Source organism: Apostichopus japonicus, chromosome 23 (assembly GCF_037975245.1).
Source record: "Apostichopus japonicus isolate 1M-3 chromosome 23, ASM3797524v1, whole genome shotgun sequence".
Classification (NCBI taxonomy): Eukaryota; Metazoa; Echinodermata; class Holothuroidea; order Aspidochirotida; family Stichopodidae; genus Apostichopus; species Apostichopus japonicus.
This window is the reverse complement of record NC_092583.1, coordinates 3,371,940-3,393,895: the sequence shown is the minus strand read 5'-3', so window position 1 is coordinate 3,393,895 and position 21,956 is coordinate 3,371,940. Positions and strand designations below refer to the sequence as shown.

The 21,956-nt window shown below is 34.5% G+C and overlaps 1 protein-coding gene across 1 annotated transcript; it reads left to right on the top strand.

Moving 5' to 3' along the window:
* Nucleotides 1-8: 8 nt before the first annotated feature.
* Nucleotides 9-20,016, top strand: LOC139965023 (MPN domain-containing protein-like). Its single transcript, XM_071967182.1, has 15 exons — nt 9-149; nt 641-825; nt 1,689-1,835; nt 2,076-2,147; nt 2,877-2,989; nt 3,361-3,425; nt 4,289-4,385; nt 4,657-4,753; nt 5,576-5,648; nt 6,997-7,073; nt 7,705-7,873; nt 9,146-9,222; nt 10,157-10,246; nt 10,883-10,975; nt 11,415-20,016. Exons 1-15 carry the CDS (start codon nt 146-148, stop codon nt 11,490-11,492), a joined length of 1,437 nt encoding a protein of 478 aa, XP_071823283.1. The 5' UTR covers nt 9-145; the 3' UTR covers nt 11,493-20,016.
* The last annotated feature ends 1,940 nt before the right edge of the window (nt 20,017-21,956 follow it).

The following is a 21,956-nucleotide window of genomic DNA, read 5'->3' as shown; positions in this document are numbered from 1 at the left end:
CCTTTAATCAGACGCAACCATTTGCTTTCGCGATCCAAAACAAAGGCATTGTGGTAGTCATTCCTGAGTCAGAGTGAAATGAACAGATCTCTTTCTTTGTTTGGAATAATCACAAGTCCGACAACTTGAGGAGTTTGGCAACATAATGGGTAATTATCAGTAAAAGATTGTTTTCATCTCATAATGTTTATATTATTCAGGGGTAACTTAAAGGGTTATCACGGATAAACCTTACAAGAGGTTTTTAACATTAGGACCATTGGATACACATAGTATGCATGTTAGGCGCGAGTGTAGCGCTTAATTTCCGAAACTGATAATGTATCACACAATGTAAAGCTTATCTAGTATGACGTTACCACCAACTGCTGTTTGATAACAATATTTTCCCCATAGTTTTCAAAAAGCAGAGCATAGTATCCATATTTATTTCTAAGCTTAGACTAAACAAACATGAATGTAGTGAAGTTAAATTTGTGCTAGGACCCTGGCTAAAGTAAGGCCTTGGAGTTGGACTGCACTGTAGCCTTACTAAATGTTCGTTGTTAGGACTGGTAGCTCCCTATGCAACCTTCAGATATGGTTTGTTAGACTTTTCTCATGATTTAATTTTTTTCTTCCCAAATTTTTGTCATGTTAGATCGAGTGGAGGCTGTAATGAAGGAGGATGATACCAATTCTGATGCAGAGAGTGTCGAGTCATCACCCTCTAGTCCACGGCGAAAGAGGAGTCAGTTCCTGACCGGCAGAGGTGTGACTCTCAGAATGTTGATGGAAGATGGAATTGTGGAAGCAGGAGAGGGCGTTCTTTCCATCGATTATTTGGTAAGCATTAAATTAGATAATTAAAATTATCAGATATTAACAATGTGTTTGAACTTTGGGCATAACTATAGTGTGATGTGAAGCTGTTCTTTGTAGGATTAGAGCTTTCTTTACTGTAAGTTTACTTTGTGTTTTTCTACCTTAAAATTGATGTATTAATGTTTATATTTAACTGTTAGCTTTTCCCTGTGGCACAAGCACATGTAATCAAGTTTAATTTGTCCAATTATTGACACCGTGTAAAGAGTTGACAACTAGTTACCGATGTGCAAAAAGTATAAAATATTACACATCAAAATCAGGTTTGTGGGGGAATCATATCCACTGAACATGTATATATGTTTAAAAATGTTAAATAATTAGTTTATTGTACATTCATTATGATATCATTCACACGTTGAAGATTTTAAGATGGGTACAAATGATGCGTAAATGATAGAGTGATTATGTAACTAGGACTTACAGTATAAACAATAGGATCCCCTCAATGCAAATAATTTGAAAGAAGAATAGCAGTATGGCAAATTTTTTGAGTGGCACAACCTCATTGTCAAGTTTATATTCCCAGTGACAAAACCCCCTAAATCTTCATTTTATTCATTTCGAGAGGGAAGGCGGCACAAGTGATTATTAATTTGTCTTTCAAAACATAGCTTTGCCTCTCTTTTCTTTTCTGTTTTTTCTTTATTGTTGGGGGAGGGGGGGTTGGGAGAAAGCGGATTGCTCCTTTTGGAAATTTTAACAATTTGTGTACATAAAGATTTCTTGAAATGGTCTCTTTGACATTTTTCTTAAAGATAGCAATCAATTCATCATTTCTGATATATTATATGACATTTTGATCTTTTTGCTAATTTGCATAGGGTCAAAAGTTCAACGCAGACTTGCTCGATGACGGACGGATCCGTTGGACAGAAGAGAACATGATTTTCAACTCCCCTAGCTCTTGGGCTATTCATATAAAGAAATTAGTCAACCCTCATAAAAGATCTGGGTGTGGTTGGTCTTCAGTAAGTATGAATTTCTCGCTTTTAGCAAAAAGATTTGGAAAGGCAAAAAAAAGGGCTTCTATGAGGAAATATATTATGCTTTACTGAAAGGAGTCGTTCCATGTCCAGATTCCGTAATGTTTACTCAACTCCTTAGTCCCCTTGATTACCTGTCTCAGTTTTGTCTAATTAATTAAACATGATTAATACCATTTTCAAAAATTTGTTCGTCAAAATAATTTCGTTTTTTCTCTTTGACAGGTCAAGTACAAAGGACAGAAATTGGATTTGGTCAAGTCAAGATGGTTTTGTAAACTGAACCTTAATAAAATGGTAAATTGTTAAAAACATAACTATTTTCACTATAGTACGTAAAATATCCTTGCCCCCCTCTCAACCTTTAATCTGAGCCCTGCTTATACCTGTACTGTTACACATTAAGCTTTGAAATTTGTAACAATCTTGTAGTACTTGATCAAATAAATGAAAGATATGGATAGCTTGCAAAATATTTTCTCGTCAGTCTGCTTTTCGAAGGATAGTCGAGAGGGAATTTATTATTTGACCGATGACAAAAGAAATCTGCAAGTAAATTCCTACATTAATAATTAAAACTGAATCAAACTTGAAGTTGCAGCACACTGACAACAAGTTGGTTACCGAGCTTCAATGACATCACACCTGTTTGCTCCAAGTCCACTTTTGCTGCCAAGTGTGCCAACTTTAAATGTTAAGTCGTCACGAAAGCGATGCAAGTTTTACCAGGATGCTCAGAATATGTTGCTCCTCTTTAATCTGTCAAATATAAATTTTCACTTTTTAATTGTTTTTGGTGGAGGGCAAAGGTCATTTGGGGTCACCAGGGGTCAAATTGTGAAAACCTTGTAAACATGTACACCCTCACTATATATTACCTCAGATTCATGAAGAAAACTGCTCATGTTACATCATCGAAACCACATTGCATTTTTGCATTCTGGTTAATATTCTTTCAAGGTGTTCCCCCACCCCACCCACCCTCTTATTTTCTAGCTACATTTCATTGTCTTCCTTCTTCGACAGGGTCTTAGAAACGGTCACGGCGATGGAGAATCAGGAAGCGATTACGGTAGCGAAGATGACGAAACAGAGAAACCAAACCCTCCCACGTCTGATTTCATCAAGGAAAATTTCAAGTAAGTTTGTTATTCAAGTTGAACCAAAATTTTGGACTTTGTTTATTGTAGTTGTCATAATTAAAGGTGCTACTATATGACAAAAGCTGTGTCTGTAAAAGTTTTGCATTTGCTTTAGTAATATCCCTGAAAAATCATCACTAAGATATCAAATTTATTTGACGCAGACCAATCCCGAAAGTTGTCAATCTGCCAGGCTCTTTTCCAGCAGTCGTATTATCCGACTTATGAATCCTTTGCACCTTTTTTCTTAAAAAAGAATTTTCCGAAACTAATCCCACGCTTTAAATTTTAGTTTTGTTTCAGCGAAAAATATAAATATCACTGTATCGTGAATGACATTTAAACCTTTTTTCATTGTTTTTGAGCAGAAATTTAGAAGAAGACAAAGAAAAGGAGGATAACGATGAAGAGAAAGAGAACAAGGAAAACGAAGGTAATTTTAGGGTCAGGAATCTGTAAGGTCCCGGGGAAGGGATAAAGAGGGGGGGTGGGGGAGCAAAGTGGTTCAGATGTTTTTGTATACCTAATCTTTTAAATTTTATTTTGTTAAAGGAGAACTTTACACATTATTTTTGTCTTGATGTGTCTTAAAAGGAGAAAGAGAAAAAATAAATGTTTCTGTAGTCTATCCCAATTTTCAAGTTATTCACCTTTAAAACAATTCTTTAAATCTTTGGAATGTTCTTTTAAGGTTAAACTGACGATAACATGGTGATAAGTTCATCAGTGCAGGCCTTAATAAAAATGTAATAATCCATTGTTCTTAACAACTTCTAAAAACTCACCCAAAACATGCTCTCTTTTTATTTCCTAGGAACAAATAAGCATTTCCTCAATGACAGTTAACACCATTTATCCTCAGCAATTTTTAAAAAAATTGTTGATTTGAGGCCATGAAAGTGTGTCCCTTTTTTTTGTTACCTATCTAAGGACATAACCAAAGAACTATGAAAGTTTTAGCCACTTGTCAAGTCATAAAGCCATCACAAAGTTATGACATAATGATTTATTGTGTAAAGGCTTTAACCACTGTGTACATTAATGATGTCCCCCCCCCTATGCTTTAGTTCTAACAGTAGGTTGGTTTGGTTTTGAGAACAGACTCACAACAAGTCTGTTGCTAAGTTACAAGAAGTTTCCTCAAATGTTCAAATACCATATCCCTCTTTGGTCATTAATATAAATGAAAAGTTGTAAATGCAGAATAATTATAAACCTGTCTTTTATATTTCTATATTAATACAATTTTTATCTAATTATTATTTATTTGTTTTAAATTTTGATTTGTATTCCTAGGTCTATGCAAATCTCACTCAGGAAATGTATTAAGTAGTATATTCCCCGTCAAGAAAGTGGAACAGTATTCCAGTCTAGGAAAACGTTCTCAGGACATGTAAGTAGAAGGTCCTATATGTAAGTGTGTGTTTGTTTGTATGTGCATATGCATGTATGTATGCATATATGTGTCTATGTAATTATTGCACATAAGAACCTGTAATCACTGTGGACTGATATTTGTGTGCATGTGTGAAAATAAATTGGATTATTTAAGTTAGAAAACTCTTGTCGCATTTTAAATAGAATGTGTAATCAGCATATTAATTAATATCTCCTAATTAATCAATTCATTAATTTTAATGACTTTTTTATGTTTGTTTTTACAGCCCTTCATCTACCTTGGTTGAGTGCAAGTCTTTCAAATCTTTGGGCAAAATGCAACCATTTACGATCTCTGTGACTTCAAACAGTCTCCTTTTAATAGTGGGTGTCATTCAGTTTGTTCCTTTTTTATTTTATTTTTTAATTAATTAATTTTATTTTATTTTATTTTTTTTAATTGTTTTATTTTTTTTAAATAGCTAGTTAGTAAGTATTATTTATTTTTCATATTTATTTATTGATATACTTATCTTTGTTTTCAATTCTGCTATATATTGGTTGGTGTGGGTGTATGGAAAATGTTGTTTAGATGTCAGGTATTAGACATCTTAGACCACTGCTATGAATTATTTTGGTAAGAGGAAGCAATTAAAGGGATGTTAAACGGTAGTTAAGGTACGAAACATCTGTTGCTTTAATCACCAACATCAGAGCAATAACGATGCTGTTAGACGAAAATGGGATATATTTTCATTGTTTTGCTAAGGGAAAACATTCAATAAGACATTACGGAAAATTTGTTGGCATCGATTAATCCTTAAAGGAGCTTCCACAGATTTAATACATTTTAAAAGTGAATTACTCAAAGACCGGAATAGCTATGGATAGAATAATCACTATCCCTCAAAGTTATATTCTGCTTGGACTGTGACATTTCAAGACTAAAATCTGCCTGGAGTCATCCTTTAAGGGAAATCCATTCTGTTGTCAGTATTAGCATCTTTATTTCATATACCTTGTGCACATCAACGGAAGTTAGAATCACCTAGAAAAAAAAAAAGTTTTATTAAAAGAAAAAAAATTGCTTGTTTCTAGTTGATTATATTGATTTCAGATCAAACTTGTAGATATGAGTTCTCGACATTTAAGGCAATTGCAAACGCCAAGTGCCTAAAGAATATTTAATTTCTGTCCTATTTGCAGGATTTCCACTGTCATTTAACGACTAGTGAAGTCGTGGGCTACCTAGCAGGAAAGTGGGACCCCACCTCTCAACGTAAGTTTTCTGCCAAAGCCAGAGATTTTGTTTGGTTTATGGTAGATGATGTACCCCAGCACAAGTAATTAATAATTCTGTAGCATTTAGAGGGATTTTCCAGTGGCTGAAAATGTGACATTTATATGGAATAAAGAAAAATATTCGACTCTGTAAGTTTGAAAACCCCATCTCAACATCTCGTCCCTTACTCAAGATAATGGTTGATTGAAATGGAACTTACGTTTAACTGGCTTAAACCTCGATTTTTCTCCCGGAATGGATCACAGTTAGATGGTATGTGATCTCATCACTGGCAAATCTTCTTCCAAAGCTTGACTTTTCTGTTATAATCTTCTTATTGATCTATCCTTGAGATCTAATACATTTTGGAAATGTCTGCTAAGCGGTTAGGGCTCTCTGTATTTAGAATTTCATCAAAATATAACTGTTTTGTCCAAAAAAAATACCATTTTTCCTCTGTGAATAAGTGAGTTAAATATGATACAGAAATATAAAAAGCATTTTTTAGAATTGAATTTGCAAAGATTACATCAATCACTCTGTCGTTGCCAGAAACATTCACATTATTGAACCAAATTTTAGAAATTCATATCTTTGCCATACAAAGGTTACATAGGTATAGATGCAATAAAAAAAAATAATAATAATAGTTATAAATATATTGAAAACAAATTTAAAAATTGCATTTTTATCAATCAATCAGCTTTAGCTACCAGAATACCCCTTGAAATGGTAGGCCACTCATTTCTTTGAATAATGTTTGGTTGCCAGGGCTTTCAGTAAAAGCTCTGTTAACTTGGGGTTGCCATGGTAGTCAAAGAAACTGTATTCTTTTTATGTTGCCAGGACATTTAGCTATATTTGATACATTTGGTTGCTGAAATGTGCTTTAATTGTTTTTTCCAGCATGAAAGTGGACAGGAAAAGATGATGCACCCTTAGTACCTATTGCTTGTTCCTTCTTGCAGGGAATGATGTAGTATTCATTATTTTGGTTGAAAAGTGAGGGATGACCATCGGAAAGTGGTTGTAAAGGTACAAAAAAAAATTCAGTCAAGCCCTGCAGAAAGAAGAACTTAAAAACATACTGGTTTAACTGTGACCAATGTATTAACGGAACCACTGACAGGATGAAGTGGGCCCAAAGAATAGTTCCAGCTTCCACCCCTAATCATATTCAATCCATCCTCCCCTCCCCAAACTTCCCCAAAACTTCAGTGGAAATATTTGTCTAGAAAATATTATATAAATGAATGGTATGGCTGGATATCTCCCCGATTCGAAGTCACCCGTTATTTGTTTCCAAGACGTTTGTACCAACCTCTGCAATCCGTTCTCTCCCCAGATATGTCTGTGTTACAAGCCTATCCCTGTAAGTGTAGGTTGGAAGATAAGGAAGGAGCCAAGAAAGTAGAAGGAGAGGTAAGATACATTACACATCGCCAAAACCGTTTGGTTTCTCTTCTTTCAAACCTTGCTGCTGAAAGATATTCAACAGTGACGTTAGTGCTATACCTTGCTTATCATTGCTACGTTTCTTATTGCGATTCAGTCTTTGGACAGCTCCCCCCCTCAAACCTAAATCTATTCCAAATATTTCCCCCCCGACCATATCATTGCAGTCGTTTGTGATTTACAACATTTGAATCCAGTATACAAAATTCTCTAATTAATTTTGTGATTCCTGTTGTCAGTTTGGTGTCAACCTAAAGTTAACAGATTATGTTTTGGTTGATGTTATATTTCTTTTGCCGGTGAAGAATGTTACCTACAGAGTTTTCACAAGCCTCGATGCAAGACGTAGACTTAAAAAAAAAATTTTTTATATGATATAAGAGTACAGGACAAGTTTGAAAGTCCCTCATGTGTGAGTAACTTTGATGTCCACAAATGATAACGAACTTGCAAGAGTTTGCACACTTGGTAGTCTGCATTTGCAACCAAAGAGAATCTTAATTGTATGGAAAAAATTTGTTAACATTGTTACGATTTTCTTGGAAATATGACATTCTGGCTGTAAAAAAGGAGATGAATTTTGTGTTTTACCCTACAGATTCAGCAATCTATTGCCCTCCGTGGACTACAGCTTGTAGGCTGGTACCACAGCCACCCCTGTACAGCGGCGCATCCCACGATCCAAGATATCGACTCTCAGATGGACTATCAAGTCCGCATGAAAGGAGAAGGAAATACATACCAGCCATGTCTTGCCATTATATGCAGTATGTATTTAGATTGTGTGTATTATGTATCTGTGTTGTGTGTATGTATTATGTGTATGTGTTATGTGTATGTCTTATGTGTAATGTGTATAAATCTTGCCATTATTTGCAGTATGTATCCAGCTTATGTGTAATACTTATCTGTGTTGAGGGTATGTCTTATGTGTATGTCTTATGTGTAATGTGTATAATACACACCAGCCATGTCTTGCCATTATTTGCAGTATGTATCCAGATTGTGTGTATTAAGCCCGGGTCACATCTGCACGATTCAACACGCGATTCAACTCGCAACTAAAATCACGCGATTTTCGATTCAACTTCGAAATCAACTTTGTGGTCACATAGTACGCGCGACTGTTCAAACAACTACAGAATCGATCGTGAAAACAATTGCGAAATGGCAGCTAATATTAATATGAGAAAATTATCTTCTGCATTTTAGACTTAACTTTTAATTCTCAGCTAATATTATAAGTTGCTTCTGAGAAGTTGCACTGATTAGGACATTGCTCTATTGCAAATCAACCCAAATCGACGGCGCAACTTTTATTGCGCAACAAGTTGATACCCGTGTGTAACCACGCGATTCAACCTTCAATTGTATTGCGAGTTGAATCGCGCGTTGAATCGCGCAGATGTGACCCGGGCTTTACATATATCTGTATTATGTGTATGTCTTATGTGAAATGTGTATAATACATACCAGCCATGTATTGCCATTATTTGCAGTATGTATCCAGATTGTGTGTATAATGTATCTGTGTTGTGGGTATATCTTAAGTGAAATATGTATAATACATACCAGCTGTTTCTTGCCATTATATGCAGTTTGTATCCAGATTGTGTGTATTAGATATTTGTATTGTGTAGGTATTATATGAAATGTGTTCATACATACCAGCCGTATCGTGCCATTTTATGCAGAATGTGTCCAAATTGTGTGTATTCCATATCTGCTTCATGTGTAGTTTATGATATATTTGACAAACATACCAGCCGTTTCTTGCCAATATTGCTATATGTAGCTGAATTGCATGTATCGTTGATCTGCACTGTGTCTAGTATAAGGGAAATACATCAAAAGGCAATTGCTTGTTATTAACATGTAGTCGATATACAAATTGTGTATGTTATACTTATGTTGCACATTTTGTGCATTATATATATAACCAGTGATGTCATTCCATTATGCAGTTTGCTTGAGAATTTTGATGTACGTCAGCTTCTAACTAAATATCTATTTGAACACTTTTCTTCGTCTCCATACAGATCCTTATAACTTACAGCGTGCTGTCAAAGAATCGACCATGAGGTCGTTCTGGGTAATGCCTTCTCCAGAAGTCACGGTTTGTTTATAGTTCAATTATTCTTGTAAAATTGCGTTTTTTTGTGTTGTTTTGTAATTTTCCATATTTTATTGACAAAACCTTTTTCAGTTCACACATAATTGGATACCTCGCTATCTAACAGAGCTATGTCATTATTTTAAGCCATTTGGTTTTGGAAACTTACAGGTTACGTTGTTCAAGGATTAACATTTTGTGCCCCTCAAACGTGATGTAAATGTTTACCAGTTATTAAGAGGTTATGGACAAAATTCCATGATTCCTAGTAGGTGTATATTTCACTCATAACTTCACAGAGGCAAATAATATTTCAACCATACAGTTGAATTTTGATAAAATTCTTAATTCAGAGATCCTTGACAGCTAAGTCAAAATGCCAAAAGTATCAAGTTTCAAGGATAAATGGAACAGACAATTCTATTGAGAAAGTAAAATCTTTTCATGAATATTTATGATATCACAGATCACCACCTACAGTCAAAATAGGTTACATTCTATCCACCGTAGATGGAGTTAGGAACAAGAAAGTGAGATGGGGTTTTTCAACTGACGGTGTGGAATTGTTTTTTCCTTTTTAATATGAGTGTCACAGTGTCTGCGATGGTAGTCAATGGACAAGTATGACGCTAAAAATTCAGTGACAAAATGGAAAATGGAAAATGATATATGCATTTGAGCGATAAATCTCTCAAAAGGGCAAGTCTCACAGATTAATAGTATGCTGCTAACCCAATGTGATATTACACATCTGGAATTGTGGGGAAAGGGAAATGGATAAAAAAAATTTAAAAAGCAAAATTTAAAAATTTTATGTTTAAGTAACCAGATTTGTTAAACTATCAAGGAATGAAAAATTTCAAACAAAGAAATCCGCCATTTGATTCTGAATTGTAAAAATAATTTCCCTTTTTTTTGGGGTTCTCTCAAATAATAGGATCCAGAGAAGCATTATGGGATGCCTGTGAATATGAGCTACAGCTGTCAACAAGATATGTTTCTGACGCAAGACGTTCTTGTCGAATTGGTAAGACCGTCGCGGTTATGTTAACTAATTAGTAATTACTCGCAAAGCCGAAACAGGTTAAGGCCTAGCTTGTTACCAAATGAAATGGAACATTTAATTCAGTTCAAATTCTGTTAAACTTTTTTTGCACCGTTCCACTCAATTCGACATGGGGGGGGGGGGAGGGGGGGTGGGCAACTTAAGAGCCGCTCAAGAGAACAAGGGTCAAGTTCTGTTGCATTGAAAGTGTGCAAGTACACAGTGCAGTGAGATTGCTTAGGCTATACAATACACATTTAAAAGTTAAAAAACACGTAGTCGATCGAAACTTTCTCGGCTCGGAATAGTAACCAATTTTCACCAAATTTTAGACTGACCCACATCAAAATAGTAGGGAATATCACAGAATGATGAAATTACGGAAGAATAAACGTGACTTTGTTCCTCCCTTCCATCTCTTAAGAATGTAACTGAAAATGGGTAATGATGACACTGATCTCAGACAAATTTCTGGACCATTTAGTAGCGGCTTGGATCGGGTAGTAAATTTTTCCAGACGGTCCCCAGGGTTCTGGTGTACCCCGTTCCCACCAATACTGAAGATCGAATGCATTTTCTGCTAATTAAATCATTGGCTTTCTTTGTTTTCTGTTGCAGAAATCGCTGGTGGAGTTTTATAGAAATACTCCGGATATGGTTTATTTTCAAGAAAATTGGCACTCAGAAGAAACATTCCTGTCAAAACTGAAGGTATGTTGCTGTTTGGTTTTTTTTCATGTAATAAACACTTGAAGGAGCTTACAAAGAAACTTTGTTTGGACATTCGATGGTGGTGATAATTATTGTATAAAATTCTGTTTTTTTGGAAACTGTGTAAAATTTTAGGAATATTTTCCTAAGGTTTGATCGTGCTTTGAAATATCATCAAGCTGTTTGACATAGGCCTTTCTGTCACATAGGTTAATCAGAATGGTTTGATCTGGTACTCCTTGACTGATGGTTGGGGGTGGGGCAGGAAGGTTGGGGGAGGGGCAGGGGGGTTGGGGGAGGGGCAAGGGGAGGTGAGGAAGAGCTGTGCATCACATAAGGGAGTCGTTCAGTTAGCTGCTCCTGTACGAAGAATGATGACAAAAGTAGACTCACTTCCCTCTCTTAAGGCGTTTTTATCATCTCATTTCGAATACACCAGGATTCCCTCGCCAAGAAATTCCCAAAGGACCAGACGGATGATCGGCTGTTTGACTACGTGAACGAGTTACTCACCTAGTCGAAGCATCTGCCCGAGACGACGATGACAGTGACAATCGACCAATACCTTAAAACGGGAAGGACCAATCTAAAAAATCCAGAAAAGAATAAAAAAAAAGAGCCAAGTGTTTTGACACTTCTTGACACAATTCAGGTATTCAAATTATTGCCTTTCCCATGGCTGTTTTGTGGTTGTTAAGTCTGTGATTCAATTTTTTTTTTTAACCTGTCTTGCCTATGTCAACTGTATATCTTACCAAACACGGCGTTCGAGTTGAGCCGTTACGAGTTGCGGTCGGTGATATGGTGTGCTAAAATATGTAGTGTTGTTATGGAGTGACAGTAGGTGTTGTTTCTCTCCCTCTGGTGATGTTCCATGTGCCCCCCCCTTTTAAGGTGGTGCCCAAATGTGCCCCTCTCAAGGTTATGTCCATTATGCCCTATTTTAAGTATACAGAGTATATCCCTCCACCCCCACACAACTAATTTTTTTTTAGTGTTCACAACTCAGCTGAATGCCTAGCATTCACCCCCCCCCCCCCCAACAATGGGTAACACATAGTGTGCCCTTCCCAAGATTACACCCAGCATTCACCTTTCGATATAATACCCAGTGTGCCTCTTTCAAAGTAATGCACGGGTGTTCCCATCTAAAGGTCATGTGCAATATTTCCTACCCAAAGCGTGTCCCTTTCAAAATAAATAACCGCTGTGCCCCCCTCGCATGGCTGAGGCACAGTTATGCCTCTAACAGTAATGCCCAGGGGGGCATCGGGTATTGCATTATGACGTAACTCAGACATAGACATCAATCAGGCTTATTTATAGTTAGGTCAATCTGAATGACTAATTTGTGCGTTTCTCAGAGGGAGTTGGAATATTTAAATTGAAGAGACCAAGAGATCAAAAATATGTACCATTTTACGATTGAGGAAAATCTTTATTGTCATGTTGAACAAGTTAAAACGAGAGTGTGACATTTGCGCGATACTTCACTTTGTATTTTGTGTACTTCAATGGGGATTTTAAAACTTGTGTTTGTAAAAAATTGCCACTTTTTAATTAGGCAAAGAGAGAAACTTGGTGAAGGAAAAGAAGATCAAATATTTTCATATTGAAAATTATTTTCGTATGCTGCTATTTCGTATTCATCATAGTGAGTAATTATATGATATTCACTCCTAAAAACAAAACCATTCATCCATTTATCGTGATGTCATTATGACATCAGTTTTAAGGCCTTTTTTAAAGTCGATCATGTAAGTCATAAACACTTTCAAGAATGTTTTGGAAAAAGACTAGGAAAAAGCAAAGGGATTGTCAAGAAAGAAAAATTGTTTGACCGAGGGAAACGTTTTTACGATTTTTTTTTTTTCCTTTCAAAGTATAGAAGTATTTATCACCGTTACTTCACTGGTTCTTCGGTATAGCTTTCAAATATGCTAGAAAGTTGTATAATGGTCACTGAATGTTCAACATTGATCGAGACGTTCACCAAGTGATACCTATTAATCGAATGAATGAGATTGGTGAAACCCCAAGGGGAAGTTTTTGTCAGCTTATAGCAAACACGATGAAGGCTAGATTAAATGGACATTTCCGATGATAGAAGGTCACTATGTAAATATTAAGGTTTCCATTATCCCAGCTCCAGATGTGAGAAATATCTAATTCAGGAGCCCTTTATTTTTTAGTCCTATGAATGGCATAGCATTTTGAAGTTAGCATTTTTTTAGGAGGAGCAGTTCTACATGCCATAATTTTTCACTCAGCCATGGTTTTAATAGGATTTTGAAATTGTTGAGTGTAAATTTTGGTCCTCTATTGTTGGTAGAGCTTGTTATAGGAGACTGTGTGGTACTATATTAGTGATGTGGTCTGACTCCTGCTTCCTGGAGGGGAGGGGGGGAATGGGAGTTGAGCAAATATTCAGTTCTGTTGAAAGTGCCATCTGTGGTAGCACCATTCTCATGTGAAAATCACTAGTGAGAACATTGTCGGGATTCGGAAGAATGTGGGCCCCACTCCCCTCCCCCTTCCTGTAGGGTGCAGATATTTCTGCTTGAAATTTCATTTAGCAAGTGTTCAATGAAACCCGAAAGTGGTATGAAGCTCTATCCTTCAAATATACTCTGCCAAAATATTATGGTCTAGAACGAAATATGACTTTTAAGAGGGCAAAGCTTGTTTGGCAACAGAACTTACTACCAGTACTTTACTACTAAGAGGGTATTTTTATTTTTTTTAAGCACGGTTAATATTTTGTTTGACTAAATCACTCCACTTTTTGAACCAGTCTTTAGTCTGGATTGGGGTGGGGGAAGGGTGGGGGTGGGGTAATAAGCATTGAAGGCAGTGCTTTATTTGACTGATTATTGTATTTTTCTTTTATTCCTGTTTCCTCTGTCATATGGAAGCACAATGTACTTGCAAATTACCTCATGTTGAGTCTTTTTTTTTTCTGTACTTCAGGAAAGAATGAATGAATATTCAATAGTAATAGAACTAGCCACTCAGAAACAGTCTTTGATCCATTGTATACATTTAGTTTTAGAACAACCATCCTCAATCACCATTTCTCTCTCTTTTTTCCCCCTTTTTTTCTACTAACTTATTTCTGTTTGTTTGAAAGGTGCAATACTTATTTTTCTGTATGTACCGGTAATCGGCAGGGGTGATTTTGGTATAAAGCGATAATGAAAAAAATGAAAAAAAATATTGCATTTATTTGAATATGTAGAGACATGCCACACACGACTCCGTATATATTTATCGTGATGTGGTACGTGATTGTGCAGTTGAGACATGAATATTTAACAGTGTCTCTGTAGAGTCATGAATATTTATTACGTTTGTGGGGAAAATGTATTAATAATTAGAAGGAGATAGCATGCAGCTTTATCAATAATCTTTTTGTGTACTTTACGTAATTCCAGGTCGTAACGCTCGTTTTTAGCGAGGTTTAGTCACCGTAGGTGTGCTCCCCGAAGCAGCTGTCAAACACAGAAGGCTGTGTTGAATCATTGAACCAAAGTAGTATTAAACATGTATCTATCTTCAGGATGGTTTGTTTATTTTGTATACCAGCTAAAGACTTCAATTTTTCATGAAAACAAACTTGGCTGTGAGAATTCAGTTCAAGGAATTATGAATCATAGAGTTATCAAAGAGTTTTGATTTAGTCATTAGAGAAGTCTTGTGTTGGTTAAACTTTGCTTCCTTGATTTAAAGGAAAGAACGTTGCTTGCTAAGTAGAACAGGCATTGTTATCTGTGGTAGCATGTTCTTACTTGTAAATAAACAAACAATAACCAGTACAATTTTGTCAGCCTTAAACCCATTCATCCCATACAGATCACGAAGTTTCCCAAAATATAGAATGAGGGTCGAACATTAATAGATTTGTGTCTTATTATGACACTATTGCGTGTCAGTCGTAACTTATGTTTATGTTTGATCCCTAAAATATCCGGGGAGTATTTTTGTATCTCGCTAATACATCATTAGGATATAAATAATAGATCCTTCTCTTATCAAACAGCTGCTTAAAACGAAGAGAAAGGGAAAGAGATAAAGAAATCATTTCACCAATCGTAGTTGACCAAGCTTGTTGTCCTTGAATCCTAATAGCATCCTGTTCTTACTAAAATTAACAAATTTATTCGTGGCTCAGACGTGCTCAGTTATTTGCAGTAATAATTGATGAGTTTTTTTTTCCTTTTATCCTGGATGATAATAAAATAAAATCCATTTCCAAAGCAACAACACAGAGCATTAGCTTGCCTAGCCAATTTATGGTGACAAAAAAGAGGAATTTTGCAGAAATTTGATTTCTGCATTTCGGTTTTATCGATCAGAGTCATAGTGACAAAATTTGAATAATGAAAGGCCTTGTTTAGAGTAATGTGAGACGAATTATGTTAAATAATTATGTTAAATACCAGAAATTGTGCATCAAACGCAAAATATTTAAATTTCTCAACAGATCAAAAGTAATGATCATATTTGAATCTTTTCAATTTTTCTAACTGATTAATCTATTCTGATTAAGTTCTTCAAAATAACTAAAAAAATATCTGGCAAATCTCTTTTTGTAAAAGCAGAAAAATTCTTTGGACATTGGTTTCAAAAGCTTTGCAATTTTCTCCCATTACAAAGTTTTTTTCTTTTTCTATTTATGTATAAAACAACAATCCTTCAATATGCTTCAAAGTTGTCTTTGAAAAGGTCATTTTGCATAATTCTCAAAGGTAACCAGAAATACTGTTTTCCCATTAACATGTGATACCTTTATAAACTCGTCTATCAGCTACCACAGATAATGCTAAATCAAGAACAGATACGGCAAAGAAAGGTGTGATTTCTTTTTCAACTTCTACTTTGCACCGTGTACTTTCCAAAACATCTTCCAACTGACGTGACGACTTTGTTGTTTGAATAATGGACCATTTTTTCTATTTTTCCCTGTCAACCTTTAATGTTACTATAGAATTGTTCAAAATATTTGTAAAAAGAATTGAATTTGAAACACAGTGTGAAAAATTGTGTGCTTTATTAAGAATTCACAATTGTAGAAGAATAAAAAGTGACCTTTTGTCCAATTTGTAGACGTTCCAAAGAAATGTTTATTCTTATACATCATAAATCGCGAGAGACATTTTTAGCGCTACTTAGCCTCTCTTTTAAATTTGTTAATAATTCTGTGACTAGAACAAAGGGTTGATATATAAAAAAGTAAAAAAAAAGGTAAAAAAAAATTAACACCTTAATGTGTACTATGTTTGTACTTAATCGTTGAAATGTGACAGAGAGATTCACAAAAAAGCTGGAACTATTATTGTAGGTATTATACTGCAGTATGAACTAATTTGATTTCAAAAAAATGGTAATCATGTTTGTGAATTTTTAAATATTTATCAGGTATATTTAATATTGTTATGGTCAGACAGCAGTTTATATTAGTAGACAAGAATGCTGCAATTTGAGAATATTCCAAAAAATTTCCAGATTTGTTCCACCCGTAATGAGAGAAATCCAATTTCGTTGAGAGAAATTTGGTTAAACTTTTACATTCTCTGGTACCTATACTCCACAGAAATGACACACCAAGTCGTTCAAGCAACTCTGTAATCATATCAATCCATTTTTTGTCATGAATATGTAAGATTACCTCTGGCTCTGTGGATATTAACTTCAATTCATATCAATTCTAATTTATAAACAAAACATTCATACGAAAATTTCACATCCCATATATTTTCTAAAGAAATACAATTTTTTTTTTCCTGCTTGGAGTGAAAAATGTTACATTTGTTGACACTAAAATGTGGTTCTTAAATTTACACAGCTGTATTCATTTTGTATTAAGCTTTTTGAAAGTGTTCTGATTTTAGGGGAAATGGTTATAGTCAAGATACTGTACAATTCATTGTTCACTTAATTTATTACGTAAATGAAAAGCGTTTTTTTAAAAACATAATCATAAAACTCTTAAATATTGAGGAAAAGAGTTCTTTCCAAGAAGTTCTGACCAAAGAAGAAAAATAAATCTTCTTCATTATTCGATATCACAAAAAATTTATGAAAATTTGCAAGATTTCATTTTCTTTAGGGTGTTTGTATAATTCTTGCTTATTTTTTGCATTTTGTGCTTATTATTTATTATTTCAATTAAGAAACGTGGCTTACGAAGTTGTCATCAGTTAGCTCAATTTGTTAATTAGAAGCTTTTGAAGTAAATTTTGAAATGCAGGTGCAATGAAAAAAAATTGCAAAGTTTAGTACAAAATAATATAAAAAAAATGTTTAGACTAGGGTAATTACAAATAACTAAACAGTATTGTGGGGAAGAAAATATTCATTTGTTCGTCTTCTCACTCAGCCAATCTGGACGACTTCCTTATTGCAAATACCACTCTATACTGTCTGGACTTTGTCCTGCTTCAAAGCTCTTCGTACTGTCAGTAAAGGAACAAAATTTTCTAACTTTTCATCCGATAATCTGATATATAAGATTCTGTTCTGTGGACAGGCCACTTATTTAAATTTTTAAATACTTTTTGCGTGGCTCACAAAAACCAATACACACTTGGACAGTCTTAAGTGTTCGGAACAACAGAGACGCAAGGGTGATATGGAAAAAAACAAAAGAATGAGGATCTCATTCTCCAGATTTCATTCTTCTAAAATGAAATAATCTCACTGCCAGTTTGTACGGTTGGTTTTGTAGTTATTTGGAAAATACCTGCGACTTAACTGCCGAGACTGTCTCACAACAATCAGTTCTCAGACTGTGCTTCCCAAAAAAGAAATAATAATAATAATAATTCCTCTTTCATCCAGTTTTGCTCCAGAGTGTCACATTTAGACCTGTTTCAATTCTGTTTTTCTTATCATTTTTACAAAGTCTAAAGTAAGATTAACCTTTTTACGTTTGGTCTTCTTTTTTTATTTATCTATTAAAATAGGCAAAATGATATTTGTAGAATATTGTTCTGTTTTTGCAGAAACTTTACAAGAACTAAAACTAACCTAATTGAGAACTGAATATTAAAACCAACTTTGCATGGAAAGTTGGTATCAGGTGCAAAAGGGTTAATTGAGATTTTTTTTTTTTTAATTTAATTTTTTGAAAGAAACCAACTTTTGCTAACTGTTCATAGCAAAGAACTGAGTAAAATGTATGTCTGACCCAAATTGCTAATGATATTATTCTCACCCTGGTATATGAAAAATGTTATAAAAGCATTTTATTTTCATCAACAAATGCTATGTCCTTGGTATCTTTGTCATTAATAGATTTGATGATAAGTAGTGCCTGAAGAACTATGAATATGATATTTGATACCACGTCGTCCTCTAATTAGAAAAAGAAAAAAGTTGAAAAAAATACAAACAAGTTTTGCAAAAAATCCACAAATTGATTGTAAAAAATTGTGTACAAAAGAAAACAGTCCATTACTACTGTGTTCATAATTGGGACTTACGGAAAAATTGTCCACCTCATAAGGACGTCAGGGTTTAAACAAAACAGGTATCACCTCCACATACATATATTTTTTTTCAGGACAATTGTCCAAAATAAACCCCGGTTTATAATGTAACATTATGTGCCTGATTGTTGTTAAAGGTAATGTGGTTTGAAATGTCCAGCTCATGGACCAACTAAAAACAAAGGTATTCGTTAGTGCATAACAAGGAAAATTTCCTGATTTTTTTTTTTTTTTAAATACAACTTGTACAAATTTGCATTAATAACTTAGAAAAGTATTCTTCATGAGGCTATTTTGAAGTATTTTCCTGTATTTTTTATGTTTCAATGTTTGTTGTCGTAGCAATCAAGCCATTCTTTCTTAATTGTTTTTTTTTTTCATTTTTCCAGTCAAGTGCTAATTGTTACATACATGTGTTTCTTATTTCCTTCTTGTGTTATCTTTTCAGGTGAAACCATTTTTTTTTTTTAATCTTCAATTTTTCTCTATGTTTTTTTTTCGTCTCTCCTGTGTGTAAATATTGTATTCATTGCTTCCCGAAGCAACTTCTTAATTTATTTTGGATGTAAATATGTCGAGATACGTTGTAACATATTGTGTACGATAACTTGTACGGACGAGTTCGACATGGTAATGACACAAAGTGTTAAGTGGTGTTAACCCTGTCTTAAGCAATATTTGATAGTGACAAGGCTAGTCTTTTAGGGTTTCAATTTATTTGTTCAAATTGTTGTTATTGTTGTTGTACATTGTACACTGGAATGGAGATTAACTACTTCTTTATCTGTATAATTTTTCTCTTTGCTATTTTCTCATACTTCTACTGGATCCAATTTTGAAAAAGGTGTAGTCAGGTTTGCCAAGTCATGGATATACACGTTGCCTAACATATAGTTTATATGGAAATTTACTAGCCTAGCTCTTTTCTCAAGGCATATATATGTGTATCAGCAATGACTGAGTGTGCAGTTTCGTCTTGATATAGATCATGCTATGTGTTAATAATCTTTGAGGTCCACATTTTTACCCTTTTATACAGCAAAATCCCTTGGGCAGTATCTCTCAAATTCTGTCCATCTGCAGGAACATTTGTAGGTACTTCTGATTCTAATTTTTTACAAATTTGATTATAATTTGTGTGTTGGTATGTATCATAAGCACCCTCCTTTTTTTCCCCTTTTTTATTGAGGATAATTTTCCAAATTTTGATATGTATTTTGCTCTCTCTTTGCATGTGATTAAGACCAATATGGAAAGGTCTCTCAAAGATGAAATCTGTATGATGGACGTGACATCATTATACACTCGATACTGAATGTTTATTTGGTGAAAAAGAGTATCTTTGGGTCTCTTAGTTTGATCAGTTGCAATCATATTTGAATATTCATAGACTCCTAATTACAATATCTCCCACTGCATTATTCAGTGATGAAATCTGTATGATGGACGTGACATATTAAACACTCGATAATGAATGTTTATTTGGTGAAAAAGTATCTTTGGGTCTCTTAGTTTGATCAGTTGCAATCTTATTTGAATATTCATAGACTCCTAATTACAATATCTCTCACTGCATTATTCATTGATGAAATCTGGTTGATGGACGTGACATTAAACACTCGATAATGAATGTTTATTTGGTGAAAAAGTATCTTTGGGTCTCTTAGTTTGATCAGTTGCCATCTTATTTGAATATTCATAAGAACTCCTAATTACAATATCTCCACTGCATTATTCAGTGATAATTAGAATAAAGGTTGAGATGTCTGGTTGAGCATGAAAACAAAGGGATTATTAGAGCTACGACTGCATTACAAAATCCACAAAGTCGTTCTAAGGGTAGTTTAAGCGTGCAAATAAGCCCCAGATATGATCTGTACAAGAACAGATGGGGTCATAACACTGCAAATACATTCTAGAATAATTGTTTAAGAGCAAAGCAGTGCGACCAAATGCTGTGGGACAATAATTAACTAACGTCTATTGTTTAGTCTTTCTATTGTAACATTGTTTAAATATAAATCGTGACCAACAAGAACTAAAAGAACAAAGGATTGCTGTTTATATTTTCGTGAACTCATTAAAAGTGTAGTATTCTTGGTAATGGTTCAACTTTGTTACTCAAGAATGGTCAAAGAGCATTGAAAATTTGGCACTTTTTCTTTTACATCCGAGCAACCTGTCATTTTACACCTTAATGGTTTCGAAATATATAAACTTGATTTAATATAGTTTATGTTTATCTCATAATCATAAGAAATTGTTACCCTTGTTTGGCCTACGTGCTAATAGGAATGGATTTTTCGAGTTGGATATGATCACATTAATTCAATGCAAGGTGGATGCAGGACCAGAACGGTGATAACCATCTTTAATCTTTATGTTCATTGTGTAAACTATTCATAAACTCTTTACTGTTTATGACCACCCATCACCTGATAATGATCTTAATCACTGGATGATATGACGATACCAAGAGCAAAAACGTGCATTAGTTATCATCTTTGTGATACTGGTGATAAAGTTACTTGTTGCGGTTCAAGTTTGTCAGTTTTTTTTCGAATTTTTGTTTCAAACAAACCCAAGGAGTATGAAATTACTCATATTTAAGATTGCTCACGATCAGACTAAGGCATCTTTCTAGATCATTTCATCGAAAATTGATCGGAGAGCTAGGTGCAACTCATGGCTTGGTCACTATTTCATCAATAATTTAATGACATGAGAAATGCAAATTTGACTGTTTCAACAACAACAAAAAAGAAGAGAAATTCTTTTTCACCCTTTGAAAAAAATTCACTTCTTATGGTAAAAATTTTGCATTATCATGAGGTTTCAGTAGCCAGTAGCACCAAAAAATTAACCATATTTAATGGCAAACACTGCTGTGGAATGGGGATTTCCAGCCGCGCTTAAAGTCAACCGAGGGGGCTGTTGTATCAGTTCTATCGATTTCTCTCAGTTCGGAGATCGTTAAACAGTAGGGATAATGCACGTTAGGACCGGTATGACAGCTCCCCCCTGTTAAACACGCTGGAGTGTCCCATTGTGAAATCTTGTACAGTAATTTCGAGGAGTGAAATTGTTTTATTGATCAGCCGTGATATTTGCTTTAAGAACAAAGTCATTTCGTAATTTTTGGGTATTCAGTCACAGTTCATGAAGACTTGAGTCATTACAAAGAGTTTCTTGAATTGTTGGGAAAATATTTGCAATTTCCTGCCAAACTTTTCACCTCCCTTATAAATGCCAACCCATGAAATTCTTTCAGAGCTTTTCTTCGTTATCCTCTAAAAAATGCCTAATCACATCAAATACCCCATTGTTCTTGTAAAATCTGTTATCTTGGTACTTCATAAATTTTGTATATGATTATAATAAACTGTTATCATAAACGGTACCTTTTATTCTTTCCGATGGTTGGAAAGTGATTGGATACCCAAGCGTGTTTAGTAGATCTCAAAACATACCTCATGTATTTATATATATAT